This window comes from Danio rerio, chromosome 22, assembly GCF_052040795.2.
Source record: "Danio rerio strain M-AB ecotype USA chromosome 22, GRCz13ab, whole genome shotgun sequence".
Lineage (NCBI taxonomy): Eukaryota > Metazoa > Chordata > Actinopteri > Cypriniformes > Danionidae > Danio > Danio rerio.
This window is the reverse complement of record NC_141042.1, coordinates 40,808,186-40,834,100: the sequence shown is the minus strand read 5'-3', so window position 1 is coordinate 40,834,100 and position 25,915 is coordinate 40,808,186. Positions and strand designations below refer to the sequence as shown.

The 25,915-nt window shown below is 38.3% G+C and overlaps 1 protein-coding gene across 5 annotated transcripts in view; it reads right to left on the bottom strand.

Annotated features, from left to right (window-relative positions):
• Window positions 1–233: 233 nt before the first annotated feature.
• psmd1 (proteasome 26S subunit, non-ATPase 1) overlaps window positions 234–25,915 on the bottom strand; it is a 76,303-nt gene continuing 50,621 nt past the window's right edge. For 2 of the 5 annotated variants that reach the window (XM_087302753.1, XM_087302754.1), the window contains 9 exons: window positions 24,664–24,778; window positions 19,484–19,600; window positions 17,360–17,462; window positions 8,593–8,762; window positions 6,814–6,906; window positions 6,640–6,726; window positions 4,244–4,420; window positions 1,965–2,128; window positions 235–406 (listed from right to left, as the gene is read on the bottom strand). In XM_087302753.1, the coding sequence (XP_087158879.1) occupies window positions 1,982–2,128; window positions 4,244–4,420; window positions 6,640–6,726; window positions 6,814–6,906; window positions 8,593–8,762; window positions 17,360–17,462; window positions 19,484–19,600; window positions 24,664–24,778 (1,009 nt within the window). In that variant the 3' untranslated portion in view covers window positions 235–406; window positions 1,965–1,981. 5 annotated transcript variants of the gene reach the window in all.

Genomic DNA, 25,915 nt, shown 5'->3' with positions numbered 1-25,915 from the left:
ATTGAGTGTGCGAGTTTGGTTGTCGACCGAAGGGAATCTTTTGCTTTAAGTTTTGTTTAGTTTGGGAAATCCACCACCCCAACACATTTGTTTTTTTCTTCGTTTATTATGCCCTTTTTGTTTCCCCTAGACTTGGTGCGTAATAGTGGTACTTCTACCAATAGTAATAGGAAAACACTCCTCTGATGCAAAAGCCCCCACAATGAAGATAGAGCAGAACAAAACACCTGAACCTCAAGATCAACATTGATATTTTATTGTAATGGCCGAAATGCATCATGTAAAACATGCCTTAAGTGGCCAAGTGGAGGAAACAACGTAAAAAAAAGGAAAGGGTCGAGCGTTTAGAGTGGATACAAGATGTGGACAACTGCAGGTTACCAATACGGTGGATTCCCAGCACCACCTGCAATAGAGAGCACAGAGAGATCAGACATCCCTCCACTGAATCTACACCGCTTTACATGCATTTGCTGAAGTTCACTGTGTGGAAGTTCTATTGGAAAGCAGTGTTTCTCAACCCCAGTCCTCACGCTGCACATTTCTAATGTTTCTCTTTTCACGTCAGACATTTGTTCTAATGCAACAAGTGCCCTTAAAAGTGGGCTCCGCAGAATATTCTAAAATGCAAAGTGTGTAGGGAACGTGTCAGTCAGAACACAGTTCATGCATGTGTGGAGTAAAAACAGTCAACAATATTCATTCGTTCATTTTCTTGTCGGCTTAGTCCCTTTATTAATCCGGGGTCGCCACAGCGGAATGAACCGCCAACTTATCCAGCAAGTTTTTACGCAGCGGATGCCCTTCCAGCCGCAACCCATCTTTGGGAAACATCCATACACACACACTCATACACTACGGACAATTTAGCCTACTCAATTCACCTGTACCGCATGTGTTTGGACTGTGGGGGAAACCGGAGCACCCGGAGGAAACCCACGCAGGGAGAACATGCAAACTCCACACAGAAACAACAACTGAGCCGAGGTTCGAACCAGCGACCCAGCGACCTTCTTGCGGTGAGGCGACAGCACTACCTACTGCGCCACAGACTCCAGGTCTGGCAAAAGCACTTTTAGCTTAGCTTAGCTTAGCACAGATCCCTGAATCAGATTAGACCGTTAGCATCTTTCCCAACTTTACAACAAACAAAAAGGGAAATGAAAAGTTGTTATTTTCTAGACTGACATGGATATCAACTATACTCTGATTCTGGCGTAATAATCATAGGATGTGGCATATTACGTATGTAATGTAGCTGGGGGCTGTTTAAGGACACTACAGTCTTAAAAATAGCAACTTCTCATCATCCATCAGTCTCAGTATACAATAAAACCAGAGAATACTGCAGCTTTAATTGGGAAAACTGTCAAAACTTTGATCATTTTGGAGTGGCGTCATGATGGCGCAGTGGGTAGCACCAGCAAGAAGGTCGCTGGTTCAAGTCCCGTCTGGGCCAGTTGGCAATTCTGTGTGGAGTTTGCATGTTCTCCCATGTTGGTGTGGGTTTCTCCCACAGTCCAAACACATGCGCTATAGAGCAATTGGATAGGCAGAAATTATCCATAGTGTATGAGTGTGAATGCACAAGTGTATGGGTGTTTTCCGGTGTTTGGGTTGCGGCTGGAATGGCATCTGTGTAAAACATGTGCTGGATAAGTTAGCTTTTCATTCTGCCGTGGCGACCCCTGAATAAAAAAGGGACTAAGCTGACAAGAAAATGAATGAATGAATGAATGAATGCATGTATGAATGATCATTCTGGAGTGAGATGCTAACAGTCTAGGCTAAAAGTGCTCCCGTCTGACCATCTGAATGAATTCAATAATGGTGCAACTCAACCGTTCAAGCAGTAAAATTAAACTTTTTTTAATTGTGCAGCTATGGGACACCATCTAAGGCCAAAAACATTGAGGGAGGACAAGAGGAAACTCTAGTAATGAATGTTGATGTGAGAGCAGTACCTGTAGGGTGGCACATGTCACTCATCGATGTACTCGAATGGTTCTGGGGCCTCGGGCTCCTGTTCCTCCTCCTCAATCTTGGGTCCGTGAGCTGACACCGGCTCCACCAGCTCCTCCTCCTCCTCACTGGTGTCTTTCAGGATGATGATGCCTCCCGTGTGTAACTGGGGACACGATGTGGATAAAGGGGATCGCTATATTACCATCAACCCTCAAGGACTTTCAGCTAAACAGGCTTCTGCTGGTATTAAAATCCACTGTGATGAATTGCTGAAGCTTTTATCACGGTTTACAGCACCATCACAATATTGACCTAAGCCGCAAAAATGGTTTCTTTAACAGGTAAAACAGATATACTGCGTCTCAATTCACTTACTTGTACTACATCCCAGTGTAAGCTTATTTTTACTAATAATATTGAGCTGAAAATGGTTTTAAAAAGCTGCTGTAATTCTAGCCGAACTAAAACTGATAAGAATTTCTCCAGAAGAAAAAATACTATGGGAAATACTGTGAACAATTCCTTGCTCTGTTAAACATCATTCAGTAATTATTTGAGAAAATAAATGAGTAAATTAACAGGAGGGCGAATAATTCTGACTTCAACTGTTGAGGGTTACAGAAAACCTTCATATGACTCTTAAGAGATTCGTCACAATACCTTCTCTGGTTTGTTTATTTGGATAATTTTTTGAAATGGATGTGTTAGCACAACATGAAAAATTAATTTATACAACTTTAATTTTAGCAAACATTAGACAAATAAACACCTTTATATATTGACTATAGGTTAAATTTGTTATTGAAGCAATAGTCAATATTTAAAAGTTGTGTAGTCCCAGGTCTATATATACACAGACACACACACACACACACACACACACACACACACACACACACACACACACACACACACACACACACACACACACACACACACACACACACACACACACACATATATATATATATACACATATATATATATACAACAGTTCTGTCTGGTTCTTGAATCTGATTCGCTTATAGCCGTGCAATATTTTGCCAGTAACATCACACAAAGGCCTCTTTACCCTTGACCTGTGTGTATTACTCCGCCCACAAACAGTCAGCAACAAGCAGAGAGACACTCTACAGTCTGACAAATATTACTGCTGTTGGACAACAAAATTTATTTTTGAGGGTTTCTTTTAGTGGAGAAGGTAGTTGTTTAGATTGCAACTATGCCGTTTATTTATAAGAATAGTGCCTATTTTAAAATATTTACAATTTCTGAGAGATCTCTTCAGCTGCCATTAACCTGCTACAGAGTAGGCCAAAGACGGTTGATGTTTTCTATCTACAAGTTGGCGACAGAACCGCATAAGCCCTTACGCTTAGAAGATTATAACAGTCTGATTTCTAACTACAGCTCATCAAATCATTATTAAACTGGTGAGCACACCTGCCAACACTCCCGTTTTTCCTGGGAGTATCCCGTATTTCAGACCAATCTCCCGCAACCACCCTGTTTATTATTTCTTCCGGAAAACTCCCATAATTTCACCTTCCTATTATTTGGGAAAAGTTAATTCTATTTTCGAACACTACACAGGAGGAATAGTACACAAATTGGGATGCAGCATTAGTGTGTTGCTCGACTGTAGAAAAATACTCAGATTACACAAAACTAACTAAATTAAATCAGGACTAAAATAAAAACGATAAGCATAAGTTACTATGTAACATCTATTTAATGAATGAACATAATGACTTGCAATCAGGTTACGACTACGATTTTAACAATATTAGCCATCAACTAAGAAATAATCAAAGATTTCAATCAATATTTCAAAATGTTTAAGGCCAGATTAGCATGTTTAAATTTTTTTATTTAATTATTCAACTAATTGTTCATTACGGTGCCGAATACTTGGCGACCTAATTGATTAACCACTGCAAATACAACGTGAATATTCCCAAAGAGCACTCTAAACGTTTAAATAATGAATATTCATTCACAGTATTTTGAAGTGCCTATGATATAAACATTGTGCTTGTTCATTATCACGATATATTATTGATCATCGGCATGCATCTACACCTAAAACACTTTTTTTTTTTTTTACTAAAAAGCAAAAAGGACTATTTGGACTGATGCTAGTTGACCTCAGCAGCTCTTTGCGCTGTTTGTGTGGAGCCATTAGACGAGTGTGTGTTCACTTTGAAGTGTTCATCTTTTTTTCTAGACAAAAGCTGGTCAAGCATTGGCAGGCCTGAATTACACGAGTCGGACTCACAGGTTTGAAGGGCTGGTATCTGCAGCTGTCCGGCATGGTGAGCACCTTCAGCTGGGCGGGCAGGGCTCGGGCCGGGTTCTCCATCATCTGGAAGTTTGGCTCTGGCTCTTTCTTCTTTTCCTTTTCTTTCTCCTTCTCCTCGTCTTTCTTCTCTTTCTCAGCCTCCGCCTGTGTTTCCTGCAGATAAAGAATTCGTCAATGCAGCTCATAATTGGGTTTCGGAAGTGGTCTGGGATTTGGACATGCATGCTAGGACTGAGAGATATCGACTGGGAGATATGACAATGTTTAGTTTGTATGCAATATACAGGTAAAGTCAATATTATTAGACCCCCTTTGAATTTTTTTCTTTTTTAAATATTTCCCAGAGCAAGGAAATGTTCACAGCATGTCAGATAATATTTTTTCTTCTGAAAAAAAGTCTCATTTGTTTTATTTCGGCTAGAATAAAAGCAGTTTTTAATTTTTTAAACATCATTTTAAGGACAATATTATTAGCCCCTTTAAGCTTTATTTTTTCCTGATAGTCTACAGCACAAACCATCGCTATACAATAACTTGCCTAATTACCCTAACCTGCCTAGTTAACCTAATTACCCTAGTGAAGCCTTTAAATGTCACTTTAAGCTGTATAGAGGTGTCTTGAAGAATATCTAGTCTAATATTATTTACTGTCATCATGGCAAAGATAAACTAAATCAGTTATTAGAGATGAGTTATTAACACTATTATGTTCAGAAATGTGTTGAACTAATCTTCTCTTCATTCTCACCGTTCCAAAATTTGGGAAAAAATAAGCAGGGTGGCTAATAATTCAGACTTCAACCATATTAAATAAGAACAATGAGCATTAAAGAAAAAATCTAATTAATTTATCTGGAAAATATATTAAATTGTCTTTTAAACATCAGCTTAAATGCCAAAACACGCATTCTTGTCTTTGCTCAATTTTAAAAAACTTTTTTGATCCAGTTCAAATGTTAAATGCTATAGTTATTTCTCTTTACAAAATAACAAAATAAATCAGTTATTAGAGATGAGTTATTAAAACTATTATGATCAGAAATGTGTTGAAGAAATCTGCACTCCGTTAAACAGAAATTGGGAAAAAATAAACAGGGGGCGAATAATTCAGACTTCACTGTATATTGCGATATGAATAATTTCACAAGATGACTAGGGCTAGACAGAATCTGCAGACACTTTTTTGCTATTTCTTCATTGTATAAATGATTGAATAAAATTAATTGTTGTTAAAGCTTCAATCTTTATAACCTGGTTTAAATTAGCTATAAATCTTCCTCATTCCAAGGTCTTAAAAACACATCCAAATGTAATTCTGTCATGCTATTTTAGGGTTGCGACTGCACTAATCACGTGTTTTGCGGTGGCTGGTTATTAAAGGGTTCTTACACCTTTCCCCACTTCAAATTCCAGGACTTTTCAAGCACTTTCAATGTGCATTTGTATGCTTTTCCAGCACCTAATAACCAAGCTTAATTACGTTTATATATATATATTGTATGTACTTTTTCACATTTAAATCTATTGTGCTATTTAAAAAAAACTAAAATTGTTAAGCACTTTAGAGCATGAATTTATTGGGATAAATTACCCACAAATGATTAAAAAATACATTTAAAAAAGTTTAGTTTTTGGATGAAGTATGTTTGAAGTATGAAGGTTTGATCTCTTTCTACCTAAAGTTGATATCTCAGGAAATGAGCTTACAGTCAGATTTTGTTTGGGTGTAGTCCCAAACTTTCATGTGCAGTGTTTTTTTTCTTTTTACAGTCATTATATTGTCGTTTCAAGTTTAAAAAAATGTCTATAAAAATCTTAAAAAATAAGTTGTCTTAAATTTCAGATGTTCAATAATCAAGTTAAGAAATGCTAATTCAAAACATTTCTAATAGGACATAATCCGTATTATTAACTTACAATTGTTAATAATTCAGTTTAACACAATTCAAATTGAGATTGTTTTGGCTTATTATTAGCTCCATAAATGCGCGCATGCGGTGAACATTTTGCAAAGAAAACTGGTCGCACGACAACAATTTATGCACTCGCACATATGCTCCCAAATATATTTGGGATCACATATTATATATGTAGGTGACATAAACAAAATTAAAACATATGTTGAGGTCACATAGACAAAACAGTCACAATTTCAAGCCCTGCAAATTCAAGCAGGTTCAAGCACTTTGTCCAAAATCCAAGCACTTTTCTAACCTTGAAAACACTATATTAAAAATCAAGCATTTTCCAGGATTTCCAGCACCCGTAAGAACCCTGTTATTATAATCCCAACTCGAGATCCTGTGCTGTGACTATTGCAGATTCGCACATTGCCATATTGATGCTAAAACGATATATTGTGCAACACATACCACTTCCATCTTTTCCTCCTCCTTCTCTTTCTTCTCCTTCTCCTTCTTCTTGGCTTTAGCAGTGATGGACAGGACGGCGGTGGACACCTGACAGGAGAAGGGTATGACATGGTAAGTCATGATTTCTGCCACTTTTTTTGCCTTCAAGTAGAAATTCAACAAGCACACACAGACCTTCTCCTTTTCCTTCTCCTTTGGCACTTCCAGGGGTGGAGGGTAGGCAAAGGTGGAGGGTTTACAGTTGGAGCGATACTGCACCTTCGGCATCTGTTAATGGGACAGAAATTGCTCATCTCAAACTGAAAAGCACTGAATAATAATAAAAAAAGTTTGATTATTTTGACTATGTTATTACTGAATAGTATTGAATAGTACAACTTAAAGGAGACCTATTATGCCTCTTTCTACAAGATGTAAAACAAGTCTCTGAAGTCCCTAGAGTATGGAATAAAATCACTGTCATAAATATTTTGTGCGAAAATAACATTCACGCATCCGTAAATATAAAATCGTAAAGGAAAACGGAACATACTCGTAATTTTCGCTTGTTTATTAATGCCTGTGACAGCAGTGACGTAATTTTGACAGTGGAGTGTCGCTGTTTGATTCGTACTCATAATCAGGACTTTGTGTTCGTGGTGAAACTGCGTTTCGTGTTTGTAAAGTAATCCCATCGTAAATGTATTAGTCATATACAAACAGACAAAGAAAATGTCATATCTGTACCTGTTCTAATCGCAGGTTTTGGAATTGTACCTTCGTAAAATTACAAGTACGTTCCGTTTTCCTTTACGATTTTATAATTACGGATGCGTGAATTTTATTTACGCACGAAATATTTATGACAGTGATTTTATTCCATACTAGAGTGTATTTTGTGAAGTTTCAGCTTAAAATACCACACAGATCATGTTTAAACACTCTCTGAAACTGACCCTTTTAGGTGTTGATCCTAATTGTGGTATTTTGGTGACTGTTGCTTTAAATGCAAATGAGATTGTGCTCTTTTCAGAAGAGGGAGGAGCTACACACGCCTGTGTGTCAGCATAGTGGCAGATTCAAAACAAGACTAACGTCCAATGCTAATGAGGGAGAGATGGTCACAAGTGGGCGGGGCTTTCCTCCTCTGATGACACGTACAAAAGGGAGAATGTCAATCAAAGTGCTTCTGAAGACCGTTTAAATCAAGTCTGATTATAAACAATACAATTAATACACTTTCACCATTAGAAGCTGCTTATATTCACACTCTGCTGACACACAACTGTGTTTAAACCCTTTATAAATGTGATTTTTTTTATAATAGCTCCCCTTTAATGTCACTTAGACAGTAACTGATGTTAAAACTAAACACTGCAAGACAGTTGCTTTCCAGGAAAAGGTTTGCACAACCTGTGCCAGACATTAATGGCTTTGCAACTCATTGGATAAACAGGGATTAGATCCCAGAGACCAGACATCCTACAACAACCATTTCTCTTAGATATTCATGCATAGTGAGATCTCACTGTGTTGCAGTATCGCTTGGGTTAGGAGTAGAGGTGTCAAGTACATACTCTCTTTAACATTTGAGATCTGTTGAGCACGTTATTAAACGCTGATTGGCTGCTGTGTTCACCTCTTTAAAGGGATATGAATGAGATTGAGCATGTCATCATCGCTGTTCACCAAGCGTAAACGCGGATAGACGAACACATGAGCATTTGAAAGCCGCGTCTATCAGCTGAACAGTCAGCTCTGATACAACTTTAAATGTTCCAGTGTCCATGTATCTGTGTTTGCACTTGGTGAACATGTGGTGAAGTGATGACCTTTTCAGCCAATCACAGTCATTTCTGTTGAGCATGTGAACACAACGGCCAATCAGCAGCTTTTAGGAACATGAAGCATTTACATTTCATTACTGATTGGTCCTGAAGTCAACTACCCTAGTTAGGAGATACTCATGTTTACCTTTAAATCCTTGTTGAGGCCAATGATGGCTGTGGGTGTGAAGGCCAGAGACAGGAAGTGAGAGAGTGGGAACCAGAACCAGAACTGTGTGAAGACCAGCAGACCCACCACTGACGGCATGTGTGTGTGGCCCGTGCGGGACTGGAGAGAGATCGTCACGTTACGACCACCTGAAAACAATCCAAACGGCAGAGTGTCACCAACCAGGCCTGCTTTGCCCAAATAACAAAGGGTCAATAAATACACAACATAGCAATGCAGGAGGCACAACTCAACTCCTCTGAGTTCAACTCCTCCAGAACACAAGCTAAATCTACATTGGGAACATTTAATAATGTGCTTGCAAAATAAAAAAAACCCTGAATAGACGGTAAAATGACTAGATTTGAATAGGATGGACCATAATGGCATGCAACCAATAAGTATTCAATAAGGGTGTCACGATCCTCCAAATCCTCGATTCGATTACATTTTCGATTCTAAAGTCACGATTCGATTCGATTTACGATTATGAATAATTAATTAATTAATTAATGACCAATTAATTATTTGTAGTCTACCGTTTGAACTACCTGACCTGCATGGTCTTTGTTTTACCCATAAACAAATCATACAGTAAATGAATAAGGATAAGTTACACACATAATTACCACCTGTCAATCACTTTTTTCTGCGGGACTCGTGAATAGGCAGTGATCTGTCTCGTTATAATGGCGTCGGTAAAAAAGACACACAACCAACAGGAACCAGCCAACAGTATCTGAGGTGTGCGCTAAAATGACTAAGTACAAGTGTGAAAGTAAAAGATGGAAGCAGTCTACTGACCCGCTGACTGCCTTGACCCGCTGTCTCGAGCGCATGACAATGTGTGTGCATCTGTATCTGTGTGTGAATGAGTGTGTGTGGTCACGTCATCCCAACCGTAATACGTACATAGCAGAGCTTGCAAACTGTGTTTTTTTTGTCGACAACACGAACGTTGTCAACATAACTAACTGGAAATCCAAAATGCTTCCACACCGGCGACTTCATTGAAAGAGGAGAGGGTTTAAGTTCTGTCGACGGGTCTCCTGCGTCTACAGTTTAACAAGCACTTCAACAAGCCTGTTTTTTTTCCCGCTTGGCAAGCCAAGCTAACGTGACATGGGGGCGTGGCAGCATCGACGATTCTATTTTTTGATTCGATAAACGAAGTTGAGCATAAATTTCGATTAATTTCGATTAAAAATAGAAATCGTGACACCCCTAGAATTCAAATTTAATTTCAATTGTTAAGGTGGTTTTAAAAAATTCCTTCCTTAATTATTTGACAGGGTTAGTTCAATTCTGTTTCGGTGAACCAATGTTCTGCAGAATTTACCTCTAACCAAGCCCAACACACTTGTAGCACATGGGAAGAAGCGTGAGGACTTAAGTTATGTGAATAGTCATTTTCGGAGTGTTTGGGAGTGATAGGTCGTTTATAAACGATATTGAATCTTCAATATGACTCGGGAGCAACGAGTCCTCTCAGGGAGTGATTCGTTTATCCGCGTGTGCGCACATTTGTGCAGCTGGTATCATATATTTCAAGTCTTTTGAGTTGTTCATCGCGGAAAGGCATAAGCCAATCATATGCATTTAGAGCCGGAAAAGGAATTGATCCGTTCATCTCTCGAGTCCTCTATCGGGTCTGAGTCATTCGTTCCTCACGGGCCAATCATATGCGTTCAGAGCAGGAAAAAGAATTGAATTAAAAGGTGAACTAATTATCATGGCTCCTATCGACTCAGACTGTGTACATTGGTTAAGATTATATGTGACCGTCAGTGTAACGTGAACGAATCATTGACATTAGAAGACACAACAATACCTTCATAGACAAAAGAGCAGGCAAACATTGAACTATTATTTTCTTCTTCTTCTAGTATTCTATTTATGACTTATTTGTCGTGTGTTTGGAAGCAATTTGTAACATTTTAATAATATTTTGGCAAATTGGACAAATGAACGAAATGACTCGAAATAAGATTCGTTCCTCTTGATGAACGAGACTCAAAATTCCGAGTCAGTAAAATGATCCGAACTTCCTATCACTAGTGTGTGGGAGTTGTTGTTTTGGTTGTGAACAGCCATGGCGGTCAGGCAATAAAAGAGACAAGTTCAAAATTGCTGCTCTTACTTTGTAGCAAATTGGTGGCAAGGAACGATTAGCAATTACAGAGCTCCGCGGAAGTTATGAAGAGGGGAAGTTATTCAAAAGCTGGAAGAATAAGGTCGGAATATGGACTAGTGTTAGAGAAATTTAAAAGATTGCCATTAAAAAAAAAAAAAAAGATTGCCATTGCTGTGGCGCTAGCAGGAAGAGCAAGAGAGACGGCGATGGAAATACTGGCTGATGATTTAAATAAAGAGAGAGGTGTGTCAACTTTACAAGCCTGATGATTTGTTTCTCAAGGAAGGAAAGGGCTGGACTTATCAGGTGTATACGAGCTTCGACAGTATTGTGAAAGACAGTAAAGTTTCCATGACGGATTATATAGCTGATTTCAAACACTATTCGCAAGTCTGTAAGTATAAAAAGGGACTTCATGATGCAGTCTTAGGGCTCTTTGTTTCTAAAAACGTGAGACACGGTGCTCAGAAATGGTTTTAAAAGATGCAAGCAATATTATGAAAGAGGAAGGCGACGCAGTGGCGCAGTAGGTATTGCTGTTGCCTCACAGCAAGAAGGTCTCTTGTTCGAGCCTCGGCTGGGTCAGTTGGCGTTTCTTTGTGGAGTTTGCATGTTTCCCTGCGTTCGCGTGGGTTTCCTCCGGGTGCTCCGGTTTCCCCTACTGTCCGAACACTCGCGGTGCAGGAGAATTGGGTAGGCTAAATTGTCCGTAGTGTATGAGTGTGAATGAGAGTGCATGGGCGTTTTCGCTGTGTAAAAACATATACAGGTTAAGTTGGCGGTTCATTTCGCTGTGGCGACCCCTGATTAATAAAGGGACTAAGCCAAAAAGAAAACAAATGAATTATGACAGTGATGTAATAACGGGACCATTAGAAATAGGTATGATAATGAAGATACATTGCATAACTCAGGATGTTCTGGAAGAAGACACAATGGGTGCCTCCTCCGCCATGATATAGTGGTCAGTAAAACCGTTGTATTGCCAATTTTGAACTATGAACAGCAGCTCAAAAGGGTTGCCCCGTCTTCTGATTGCTCCACTGCTTTTGGACCTGACAGTGATGAGCTGTGCTGCATGTGAACGTTAAAGATCAGCATTGACGTACATGAAACTTCAAAAGATGCCAGCTTAACGGTCAAACAAGCAATGCAATACTAATCGTCCAGACCTTTCCTTCCAGAAGTTAATTCCAACATTCAATTATGATTGAATAACCCTGTTCTATAGAAATACGCCCTGCCTAATTCTGGATCTGTATTGTTAATCCATATACAGTATTTCAAGGCCACACAAGTGTGATGCTAATAAGAGCTGGCCCAGATGTGCACCCGTAATGTCTTGATTAACAATTGACAACCATTCCTGTCGAGGTGTACAGAACATGGAGCCAAAACAAGATTGAGCTGCTAAGATGAGATGATATGAAGGTCGAGGGCTAAAGGCGAATCCACCCTCCGGCTGCCTGATGGGCAGACAATAGCAGGAGTGAGGGATGCGGAAATGTCCGAAACAACGCACTTTAAAAGACGAATGGGGTTTTGGAAAGGCATCATCAGTTTAGAGGATGGAGTTGGCTCTGAATGAAAGGCACCGTTGAATTATTAGACTGCACGTTTCCTGTTGGCATCTGCTGCAATGAGCATATGAGAAATTATGGCCTGTATTGTTTATTTTGACTACAGTGACTTAAAACATGACACGATTTGCGACAACTAAAAATGCATGCGTCTAAAGGCTCTGCCAAACCAGGCCATGAATCACGCTGCACTAAAAGTTCAAAACGTTAGCGGAGGGTCATCATTTCAACATGAATGCAAATGTTTAATTAGCTTTAAGAGCTCTCCACTGTTCACTGGGATGAAAGTCAATATGTCTGGCACATTTTAAAGGGATAGTTATAGGCATGCTGTTAATTTATACGCAGGTCATCTGAGATGTAGTTGTGTTTTGTTCTTCGGCAGTATATTAAAGAAGATGTAAACAAAAACAATGGTCCCAATCTATTTCCTGTTTAACATTTTTAATTTCTAAAGCTTCCAACTATCCAATAAGAGCCATATATTGATAAACAATGTTATGATAGGTGCTTTAACGTTAAGTTATGATTTAATTGCTGTGCTCACACCAGATGCAGTAAGCTCGGATAAATCGTGCTATTCACGTGTAAATAGATGCGTGAACATTGTGTTTACTCGCTTCATTCGCGCATCGAACTCACTGAGCAATAGACACAGGTTTGCAGGGCTTCTGTCTGCCTGGTGACTGGGCAGTCATCCAACATGGATTTTATTGAGAAAATAACGTATGTGCTTTAGGAAGGCTCAAAAACAGCATCATTTGGAGTCGTGCTTGAGTCCACAGGCGGATCAAGATCCGTGTTAGTTTCGCTCCTTCAGGCTGTTCACTCTCGCTATTAGGGATGTGCGCAATTAATCAATTACTCGAACACATCAGCGACGATCGAGCATGAAAACGATGATCGATTGGCTCTACAATTAAACTACTTTCATTCTTAGTGTTAAAATGGCATTTTAGAACGAAAAGGATCCACATCCACACCGTGTTTTACCTAGCATTTCTGAACAGCCCTCCGTCCGCTGAAAACGCACATCACGTAACCACATGCACACAGCCACACACTTTTATTCACTCGTCTGAGCTCCGGAGAGTAGTGCACGTCGGACAGCTTATCAAGGATTTACCACTGGATAGCGTCTCACTATAGTTGTTAAACGTGATATTCAGACACAGGAAGTTCCGGAAGTCTCTATGCATTTGCGGGACTTATTATGCCCGCAAATGAGTGATAATCTCATGTAAATCATGCGTCTCCCTCCCGGTCCTCAAATAAGTTGCGCATCCTTCTCACCCTCGGATCATACCTGTAAACCCTCCCGTTTTTTCCGGGATTCTCCCGCATTTTAGAGTTCTATCATCCTATAAAGGTATTTCCCCTATTTCTCCCGTACTTTCAGTGTTTCTCTGAAGGGTGGCAAGAAACATTAAAGAGCCGAGCCTCTCTATACGCAACCCATACCGCCGAACCAACAGGGGCCGCCCCTCGCTCTTAAATGCGAGTCTGTTCTGTGCTTTCGCTTTGTTTAGGCACAAAAACACTTTGAAATTAATATAAAAACGGCGCAATTCCCTTTCCTTTTAAATACAGGTGCCGTCACCATTCCTATGCAATCCTCAAAACAGTCAAATAGCGGTGCGTGACCGTGACCGATCAGCTGACGTGATCCACAGTGATAAATAGACGCTGTTTGCCAAACGGATTCTGTACACGCGATTTGAGGCGGAGCGAAAGTCTGGGTTTTGGATGCGTGTTTAAACAGACATTTACACATAATTAATAATAATAATAATAATATCTAAAGATGTCGATCTTGGCGTTTTTTTTTTTTCCCCAAACACAACTAATTTCATCTTAAATGAGCATAAACAATTAGGAAAGCAGTCGAATGCCTTCATTGTATTGTTAGATGTGTGCATTTTTAAAGTGACACCTGTTATTTTTATGTAATCAAACGAAAAAAATCTAAATAAATTAATCATTCATTCGTTGCTCTTCAATCAGAATGTGTAAGTTATACAGTGAAGAGACGGCTAATGAGATTTGATAGCTTGATTCTATTTCATTATAACAGCTATTAATTTTAATAAGCCGAATTGTTTGCTAATGTATTTGCTGCTAATGTATACTATTTATTTTTTCTTTTGTAAATAACAATAATAAAACATATTACTTACTATATAACTGTTTATTTACAACGAAACAGCTCCAAATGAACATATTTAGTAATTTGGGGATTTTTTTAAAGGAGGAAGGGGGACAAATCCCTTATTTTCACATCCCACTGTTGACAGGTATGCCCCGGATCCCTCCTCGCTCTTCAGACACCACTTCGACATCGCCCAACCCTAATCTACAGTCATATGTGTGAAGCTGTTGCATTGTCAGGTGTTTGTTACCCAATAAATGTTTATTGTTCATTGAATTGTTCTGTAGGCATTTTTTTTCTAAGCATAGCACAAATTGTATCATTCCTTAAAACTGTAATGCATACCGAACTGTGAGCACCGTTGAACCGTTGCACCCCTTATATAAATGTTCTAAAAACATCTGATATATAACAAAAATCTGTAAACGTTATATTTGATTTACATGCATCATTTACCGTAGAATATTTCAAAAAAATGCCTAATAAACATTCAAATTAATGTAAATACATTTGTCAGATGTAATTAAGCCATCGAACAAACCAAATGAAAACAGGCAAAGAGAAATATATAAACAATGAAACAAACAGCGATGTTACAGCAGCTCATGGATATCAACTGATGTATTAATTCTGCTGCTAACTTCATTGTACACATTGATAGATTATTTTATATAGTGCAGAGATTTGTAAATATCCAGTTGGTGTTAGAAATCTTGCTGTGCATTTATCTTTTGCTAATGCAGATGCAGTACAGTATACCCAAATTCATTAGCTGCAGCGCTAACTTCAGATCAGATCATTAGGATGTGACATCACTCCAGAGTTCTAATTCAATTTCTGTAGGCAAAACACTTTGGTACAGGTCATATATTCATAATAACCTGCTCTGGGATGGTGCTATAGCTGGGGGCAAGAGCATTCTGAAGGTCCTTCAATATAAATAGGCAATCTCCCTTGGGATTGAGTGAATGATATTTGCCTGTAGTGACATGAAAACGAGCCGCTATCATGTTTCTAATGCCACATTCTTGTCACGATCCTATCAGCATTCGGTCATATGGCTGTAAACAGACCTACCTGCCTTGACATGAATTGGAAGGTTCGTTTTCACCCACGCATTTTGCACTGAACACGCAAGCAAAGAGTACAATGAGACGTTTCCATAAGAAACAACCAGTGTTGGGGAAGTTACTTCATAATAATTAAGTACTTGTTATATCATTACAATTTAAATTATTATTCTTAGTTTCTCAACGAGTAGTTTGATCACTTGAATAAACACTAATTCACATTAATCCTAATGCATAAACAACAGGGATTCAATAACTAACACTTCATTAAAAATGTTTACCATGTTTCAGACATTGGCATACATTTAAGCTTTGTGTTTTTTTTTTAAGCACGTAGAGTTGTCGGACAAATCAGCAATGTGATAGGCTGAGGACAAAAAAAGAAGGAAGACAATATGTGCGTGTGTGTATTTAAACAATAATTAATAATATAAATAATAAATTTAAAAAATAATAACCAATATTCTTTATATAAATATTTAATATTGGCCACATAATTTAAGTTTTTTATTTTTTATTTATCAGTTTAAATGTTTAACAGTTTAATAGTGACCTTAATAACGTTTATTAGGTTTATAATTGTCAGGACAGATCCACACCACCACTAGATGGTGCTACTAAGGCTGCATTTCCACAGCAGATCTTGATGGTCAATTCCGATTTTGCGACTGTATCTGATTTTTTGCTGACATGCTTACATCATCTTAAAAGTGACTCCTATCCGATCATCTGCATTTACACAGCACAAGGCAAAGGCGCAATGACCAGGAAAAAATAGAGCGGGCGCTGACTAACAGCTGATAACTGAAGAGTGCTCTTTTCTCTATTGCTGTATGTAATCTTTTGACAAGCTGTTTCACAATAGTTTATAGTTTGTCATTAAATTCCGTGTCTTTGCCTCGGAAAGTCGACTTCTCGTGACAGTTTTAACTTTGTTCTGGAGGCTGAAGTCGCGTTCTGCTGCCACACTGGAGACCGGAATCACTAGCGCCACTTCAGCCAGCGGTGACAGAGAGGAGACGAAAGAAAAGCAATCGCCATCAGCTGGACAGGAGTGGGAATTACAGTTAGCTACAAATTACAATAGATCACCCGCAGCATAATCCGTCAAAATGACGGATCACCTTCAGATTTTTCGGTCCCTGCTGAAAAAAATTCGTCAATGACGGAAAATATTCGGTTAACGGCTAATCTAAAATTAGTTAAAAGTTATACCCAAAATCTAAAGAAATAAAAACCATGTAGGGGCGATGTATTTTGTGTTTGTTTGAATGGCTGAATCTACATCCTGTTTTGCTTTATTTAGATGTGTTTAGTCTGTATTGCATCAATTTTAAGTCAAACCTCCACAGAATTAGTTTGAAATCAAACATGCCAAAGTCTAAATACACACCAAAAGCCATAAATAAATCATGTACAAGTGTAAATGTCATCTTAAGGGACTCTTTTGGTCCTAATTGTGGCGATTATGCTTTAAATGCAAATAAGATTGTGCTCTTTTCAGAAGAGGGCGGAGCTACAAATGCCTATTTGTCAGCATAGTGGCAGATTCAAGACTTATGCTCTATGTTAATGAGGTAGAGATGGTCACTAGTAGGCATGTCTACCATTAGAAGCTGGTTATGTGCACACACTGCTGACACACAACTGTTTAATCCCCTTATAAAAGTGATTTCTGCATAATAGCTCCTTTTTAAAGTGAATTAACTGAACATAAACATAGGAAGCAAAGAAAAGTGCATCCATGTTTGCATCTGGACTCTTCATATACTGTAGTTTCCAGAAACCTGAAATATCCATATCTGGTACTGACCTGCATCCAGAACGCCCTGAGCCAGGATGGCCCCAAATTTGGCCATGACATCATCATGCTTGTCATTGATCACCTTTGAGTAGAGCTGGCGAAACTGGTTCACCTATGGATGCAGAAAAGACTCCATGACTACTGCAGACAGACTTTTTACATGAAAGATTTGATTAAATGAACACACTTTCATTTTAAAAATGGGGATTTGCCACAGAAAATGACTTGGTTTTGTAAAAACAGTTAATAGTTTTCATTCCCAGACTTTTTTTTCTTCCGCCAGGCACATAAAACATGTGGCCAGCGGGAGTCAAAGTGTGCACGCTCTGGATGTTTAACAAATGAGTGCCATTATTACAACTCCAGCTCTTTATTACACCGTAAAACAGAGATTTCGAATCAATTCTGCTTTCATGTGGCCGTAAAACTTGCAGACAGGTAATAATCGTGTGGTGAAATTGAAGGAAAAATCAGCCCAAGAAACAAGCAAATGTACCGTGACTACAAAACCACACTGTAGAAAGACAAGAGGTGAATATTTATAGCTTTGGAATCTATAATAAACAGTTCAATGACAGACTATTGTTCATTTTTTAGTCTGTGTGGACTCGTAATAAAGCCCACTCCCTCTAACTAATGTGCATGGATTTAAGTCAAACCTCATTGGTCCAACAAGCAGTCCACAGTATTGTATAATACAAATAATAATCATGATTTGAAGATCTGTGCCAAATATGGACCTGGCGATGACTGGAAACTTGGAAAATATTTCTAGTTTATACCATGTTCTGCTGAAATTCTTGATTCGGATTGTCTGGAAGATGGGCAATAAGTTCAGTACAAAATAATCCAGGCTGATGTTATAACAGAATAAAGCATTGACAAGCCGATGTTAATAATCCAATTCAGAAATCCTTGCAATGCAGTAGCTAACATGTTACTAGGAGCTATCAGACATGCCAGTGTCATTTACATGCACGCATAATCTCCTGCATGTGTACTTTCTCTCTCTGTGATTGCTGGTAAAGTGCAGAAACAAGCATGTCATGATGACAATTATATGGTATATGATTATACTGCACTGCAAAGAGAAAAACTCATTTTGACTTGTCTATATCTTGGCAAATGCCCACAGAACTAGCGCTGGATGATCGACAGCATTTTGAATGCACTTTGTGTTGGGCTGTTCTGCGTCTCAGGGGAATTTAGGTAAGGAATAAAGTACATCCAGATGTTTGTTATTGCAGAAAAAAGCAAGACTAAAGAGCTTTATTTTCCGAAAACCACCGCCTGAATGTACTTTAGCCAGCTTATTACATGGCTACTTGTCACAAAATGTGATTTTGATTATGAGGATTGTAAAAAGCGCAATACAAATGCACTTAAATTGAATGTAAAAATTGGACAAAACTTTGTTCTGAGCCGTAAAAAGGCAAAGCTGACAGAGATGAAAACGCCTGAATGGAGCATATACTAACCTACACATTATTCAGTCACAAGATGGCACCAAACAGTCACGGACAGCAGTGTGCATATAGATAAGCATGTGAATGTATTCAGTGATGGTCAAGATGACTCGAAGTACCCAGATTAGCCTGTGCTGTTCGATTCAGTGGTTGTTATCTGGGAATATCATACCTTAGAGCACGGGTTCCCAAATTTGTAGTCTACGACCTCTAAAATAACAATGCCAATGAATTGCGACCCCCGCTATCATCTGAAGTGGTTAGTAATGTACAAAGCTTGTGTGCAACGGCGCACGAACACCAATAGGTCCAAGTAACCGATCCACCAGAAAAGTAATAATAATCAAAAGGCTGATGGCTTTTTATTTGCATGCTTTAACGCAACTATTAACTACTCATTTTACCTTGTGTAGGTTATAGATAAAATAGGTTCATTCTGATAATTTAATAAAATAAATTAGATTTTTTGAAATCACCAAGTGACGCCCACCCTCCTCATTGTCCTGTGACCCCCACTTTGGGAACCACTGCCCTCAACTGACCAATCAGAATCAAGTATTCCAGACAGCCCTGTAATGAAATCCTTGGCGATCTGTTGATTATCACTTACATATTATAACATTTTTGGAGGGGGGGGGGGGGGTGCAAACACCAAACTAGCACTTACCTTCGGACAGGTGACCTCGGTCTGCTGGATCATGATCAGAGCTGAGGCAATCAGAGCGCCCTGTCTTACGTAATTGACCGGGTCATTGGTCATGGGCTCCAGGAGATTGATGGCCTCCTGTTGATGGAAATAATCTTTGTGAATATGGGAAAAAAATCCTGACAGCCTCCAAATTAAACCACCAGTTCACCAGCTCCCCAAGTATCCCATCATCCTAGATTATTTAAACTTTTGAGAGTTCAAGGGGACACACTACAGTAGAAATAGTCCTGATAAAGACCATGTCCTATTAAGTTTGTCTTTTGAGAGCTAAAGTGGCAGTCTTTTTAGAGCTTTTCTATCATGCTTGGCTTGATCGAGCACACGCCTTTAAAAGTTGTCTAGATGTGGTACACTAAAAAATAAAGGAGAAACAAGCATGTTTTGAACCACCAAATTTAATGAATCTGTAATTTGGACGTTTTAATTATTGAACACCACTGAAGTCCACTATATGAAGGAATCTCCCTGCGAAATTTTTGCTCAGCTGAAAAAACAAAGAACATCTTTGACGTCCAAGCAAATTATAAGTAAATATTTATTCTGAAGGTAAACTAATCAATAAATTGACCAACTAATGGTTCGGCTTTAGTCAGCGTAAGTTCTGATCTTAAAGGGATAGTTCACAGAAATTTCTAAGTAAGAGTTCTTATGCAGCTGCCAGAGTTCTTAGCAGGTCTAGAATATATGATCACATCACCCCAATTTTATCCTCCTGCCAGTTAAGTTTAGTATTGATTTTAAAATATTGCTCCTTACCTATAAAGCTTTAAATAATCGAGCTCCTGTTTATCTAACCAACTTTCTGTCTCGCTACAATCCAACCCGCTCTTTAAGATCTCAAAACTCAGAGCTTCTGGTAGTACCTAGAATAGCAAAGTCCACTAAAGGAGGTCGAGACTTCTCATTTATGGCTCCCAAACTCTGGAAAAGCCTTCCTGATGATGTCTGAGGCTCAGACACACTCTTCCAATTCAAAACTAGATTAAAGACCTGTCTTTTTAGTATAGCATACACTCAGTGCATCACTTAGCGGTATGATGCATGAGTGTGCTCCACACATCTCGTTTATACACACTTTGAACAGCAGCTACGCTAATTATTCTCTTTATCCTGAGGCCCCCAGAGATTATGCTGTGCCACTGATGCAATCCAAGACTTGTGAAGAGATGATCCCAAGGTTTCCATAATCCTGGACCAGGCCGTATCATAAGCAGATAGAGAGCATGCGTCTGATTCCTGTGACGCTCCGGGGACAGACAAGTCTTTGTTGACGTCCAGCGTTCTCCAGCCCTTGTTGCCTAGACTACAGCTCAGCACAAAACGTTTGGCCAGAGGCGAAATGGTCGTGCCCAACTGAGCCTGGTTTCTCTTAAGGTTCTTTTAATCTTTCACTTTCGCCAATTGGTGAAGTTTTTCCTTGCCGATGTCGCCACTGGCTTGCATAGTTCGGGACTTGTGGAGCTGTGCATCGATGGATTTGCTCTTCAGCGTTTGGACTCTCAGTAGTGAATATTAAACCACACTGAACCTAAACTCTGAAAACTAGACTGACACTGTTACAATTCACTATAATCTTCTATGTGAAGCTGCTTTGACACAATCTACATTGTAAACGCGGTATACAAATAAAGGTAAATTGAATTGAAATTTAATTCTGTAATCATTTACTCATCCTCCACACTTGTACCAAACCTGTTTGAGTTTCTTTCTTTAGTTGAACACAATTGAAAATACACTGAAGATCGTCAACAACCATTGACTTCCATAGCATTCGTTGCTCCTATGAATGTCAAAGGAGGCTTTTGCATTCAACAAAAGACAGAAATTAAAATAAACGTACAACTATTTGAGTGAGCAAATGATGAGAATTGTCATTTTGGGGCGAGCAGTCTCCTTGAGGCTGAAAGTAAAACCATGCTTTTTAAATAACAAGTACACTGAAAACAGATCCCGTAATAGCAAATCTGGCACACAGATAACTGAAAGCTAAGGTAACATTACACAACATACAGCATCTCATTATACATACTTCTGCCATCGAGTCAGCAGTTGTTTCATCCTAAATAAAGCAGTCAGTGTATGTAGGCTGAGTCTGTCTGACAGATGGAGCCCAAAAAGGGTCGAAGCAACTGTACTAAGCATTATATGTGGCGTCCCAGCAAGAGCACAAATTATAGTGCAGTAAAAACACACAGGTATATAAATCACAGAATTGGTGACCCATTTTTAAAAAAGTGTGGGAAATCTTGGCTCTAAAGAGAGTCTGATTTCCCAGCATCGTCACAGAATGACTGTATTTGGGCACCTGAGAGGGATTTGGATTAGAGTTGTTAGAAGTTAGATGGTCAAGACCAATCTTCATTTTGCGATTTTTTTTATTTTTTTTCAGCTCAAGAGTCGAGTGGTAAATGGCTAGGACATCGTCCAAGGTTTTCCCAATTTAATCTCATCTCCACTCAAGTGGCAAATGCGCCATCTGTGACTCTTCCACTGGTAATGCAATTAGTTGCAGAACCAACCTGAGCATGCAAAAGAGCCAATAACATCACTCAGGAGTGCTGTAAGATGGCTCAAAATGCTCTCTCCTGGGTCCAGCTCAGCTGCCTCATGGGCTTATTCAATCATTTTTAGCCAGCTAACATTTAAAAGTCACATCAGACCTCCAGACTGTGACTAAAACGGTCACAAATGCAACAACAACACCACCACAAATTGGGTGGAATAATGGTTGTGCAACCTATCCGGACATTAATCTAGATTTAACTTAGTTAGTATTTCTGTTTACAGCCATACCAGCTTCATTGGCTATTGCATTATTTAATAAAATATAACAATAATAAAGAAAAAGTTCACTCAATAACAAAAAAAGTTACAGCAGAATTTACTCTCCCTCATGTATGCTCAGGGTATAGGACTTTCAGACTGTCATATGAACACAGTCGGAGTAGTTTAAAGTGTTGTTTTTATATTATTTATTACTTGTTAGATGGTTATCAGCGATTAGTTTAGTTATACTCCACTATTTATGTATCATCTTGACTGGCAGCTGCTCAGATTTGAGAAACTTACTTTATGAATATCATAACATTATATCATATAGCGGTTATATGCACGGAGCATGATTGGAGAGAGAGGAAATTATGGGGAAATTTCATATTTGGGTGGAACTATTCTTTTAACAATAGTACATTTTAATTTAATTAAAAAAAATTAAAAACTAGAAAAAATAACTAAAAGAATAGATAAATGACAGCTTTATAAAGGATTATTTAACCAAAATAGGTTTGACTCATTTATTTAGGTTAAATTGTGCTTCTGACATCACTCCAAGCTATTTTTGAGGACATTTGTTTGCTTGTTTTAATCATAACATACACAAAAGGACAACTTTCATACACTTTTATTAAGAAGTTAAAGATACTTTCAATAATAACTGTAAAGGCTTTTCCTGGGTGCACTAATCTATTATATTACCGTGTCATTTTGTCTTGAAACAATATATTAGGAAGAGCGAAAACTAGAAAAAGGTCGACACCTTGCATATACTTGCTTGTGTCTTGATTTAAAAGAACACATGCATTTAGATCCAGAAGTTTTCATTTATTGTACATTACGTGATAAAGGGCTAAAAGGAGTGTGTCCTTTGAAACGGTGCTAAAAATGCACATGGTAGCATTGATAAATTGCTGTATTATTCAACCTAGCCTTTCTCATCTGACTTTGTACCTTGTGATTTGGCAAAATTAAGCAAACAGAACTGTGAGAAATTAAGTTGTAACTGCTGGCAGGTCAAACAACTCGCACTTGTGAGCCATAAAGCTGCAGTTCTGAGAAGAATAAAAATCAAAATTGTGAGATTTGAACTTTGCATCTTGCAATTTTAGCCTAACTAAATGTTGGAATTGTGATTGTTAGCCTGTAAGCTCACATTTGAGAGATTTTTGCACTTCTAAGAAAATATCCGAACTGTGAAAGGAAAAACTCAGTATTATGACTCTTTATGACTTTGTTTAAAAGTCTAAAAAACATCAAAAAGACAACTTACAGATGTCAAATAGACATCAAATAGTAGACGTCAAGTAACAGACATCAAATAATTGACATCTAATAGACATCAAATAGAGATCTGACATCTAACATATCTAACAGACAAAATAAGACATCTTATAGACAATCTAATACACATCAAATAGAGATCTAACAGACATCTAACTGACATAAAATAATATACATCTATTAGACATCAAATAATAGACATCAAATAGAGATCTAACAGACATCCAACAGCTATCTAACAGACAAATAATTGACATCTAATAGACATCATATGATAGACATCAAATAGAGATCTGACATCTAACAGAAAAAATAATAGACATCTAATAGACATCAAATAGAGATCTAACCGACATCTAACAGACAGATAATTGACATCTAATAGACATCAAATAATAGACATCTAAAAGAGATCTGACATCTAACAGATATCTAACAGACATAAAATAAGACATCTAATAGACATCATCTAAAGGACATCAAATCGAGAGCTAACAGATATCTAACAGACAAATAATTGACATCTAATAGACATCAAATAATCAACATCAAAAAGAGATCTGACATCTAACAGAGATCTAACAGACATAAAATAAGACATCTAATAGACATCATCTAAAGGACATCAAATCGAGAGCTAACAGACATCTAACAGACAGATAATTGACATTTAATTGACATCTAATAGACATCAAAAAGAGATCTGACATCTAACAGAGATCTAACAGACATCTAACAGACAAAATAATAGACATCACCTAATAGATATCAAATAGATATCTAACAGACATCTAACAGACAGATAATTGATATTTAATTGACATCTAATAGACATCAAAAAGAGATCTGACATCTAACATATCTAACAAACATAAAATAATAGACATCTAATAAACATCAAATGATAGACATCAAATAATATATATCAAATAACAGACATCTAAATGGATGTCTTGGCTGAAAAAAGACCATATATTAACTGTCAGTGACAATCTAAAAGAAGTATTTAAGAATAGCCCAAATCTATTCATCAAACGCACAGGGATGCCAAGCAAATCTACAGATTATTTTTAAAAGCTCACCTTGTTTCCAGTGCCAGCGCAGCAGATGCCCAGAGCCATAGCAGCGCCGTAGCGGACGTGAGGATTGTAGCTCTCAGACAGCAAAGAAACCACACTGGGACATTGTTCTGGAGTCCTGCAGACACAAACAGAACGCACTTGAAGAAACGACCATCCATTTCTCAAAAGTGTTTATTTTCTCTGACAGTAAGCCTTTGGATGGGGTGTAGGAATGCGAGGCTTTAGTTCGTTGTTCGGCGTTTATGCAGAGGAAACTATTACAGTGATGCACAGACTCTAGTCACATTGTCAAACCATGCTAAATGGATAAAACACTGCAGGACAGTCATTTTTTGTTTTCCATTAGTTAAGTACATGTATGTGTGTTTACTATGACAAGCCTTAAAATATGGAATGGGAACGTTAGGCCTAATGAGATTACATTATTTATAGAAAAAGACAAACGTCCTTGAAAGATTTCACACCATGTAAAGCTTCCGATTAGGTCTGCAGGAGTGGTAACCGCAATAGCCTGAAGGTCTAAATGCCCATCTAGGAATAAAATAATTAAATAACAGCCTCATTTTCCTCATCAAGCCATCCTTGGAGACTAGGTTTTAAGACGTGCCATAGCACGAAATCACTGAAAGAGGGGAAACCTAACCATTCATTTAGTTTAAGTATGAACTAAATTGGCCGTAGTGTGAGAGTGCATGGATGTTTCTGAGTACTAGGATGTGACTGTGAAGTGACTTGAAGTCCAGATTAACAAGAGACCTTTAGCGTAATCGGGTCTAATAGCATCATTCCCACAACCAAACCTTCTCCGTGGGAAGCTAATCCACAACTTAGCGCTCGCATACAAATGTCAACGGCCAACAAAAACGGATTTGACTTAATCTTTCATCGGGCTGGAATTAACGTGTTGCGCTGGATATCAACCCAATTTGGCAGGCTGGGAAATGCAGTTTCAATGTTGATGAAGTTGGGAACCTTCTGAACAAATACAAATCTTACCTCGGGTCTTATGCCCATCCGCTGCCATTTATTCAAGCTAATCCTGACCACTCGTTTGGCTTTTAAGAGGCTTTTTTTTCTCGGATTTGCCTTTAATATGCTCTTTTTAATGCTGCTAGACCAATTCAGCCAATCTATAGACCATGAAATCTATAGCCATTCAAGGAGAAATCAATGTAGTACGATGAAAAGCACTAATGCATCTGGAAAAAGCCCAATATGTACAATTATAAACAAAATTGTAAAATCGTATGCA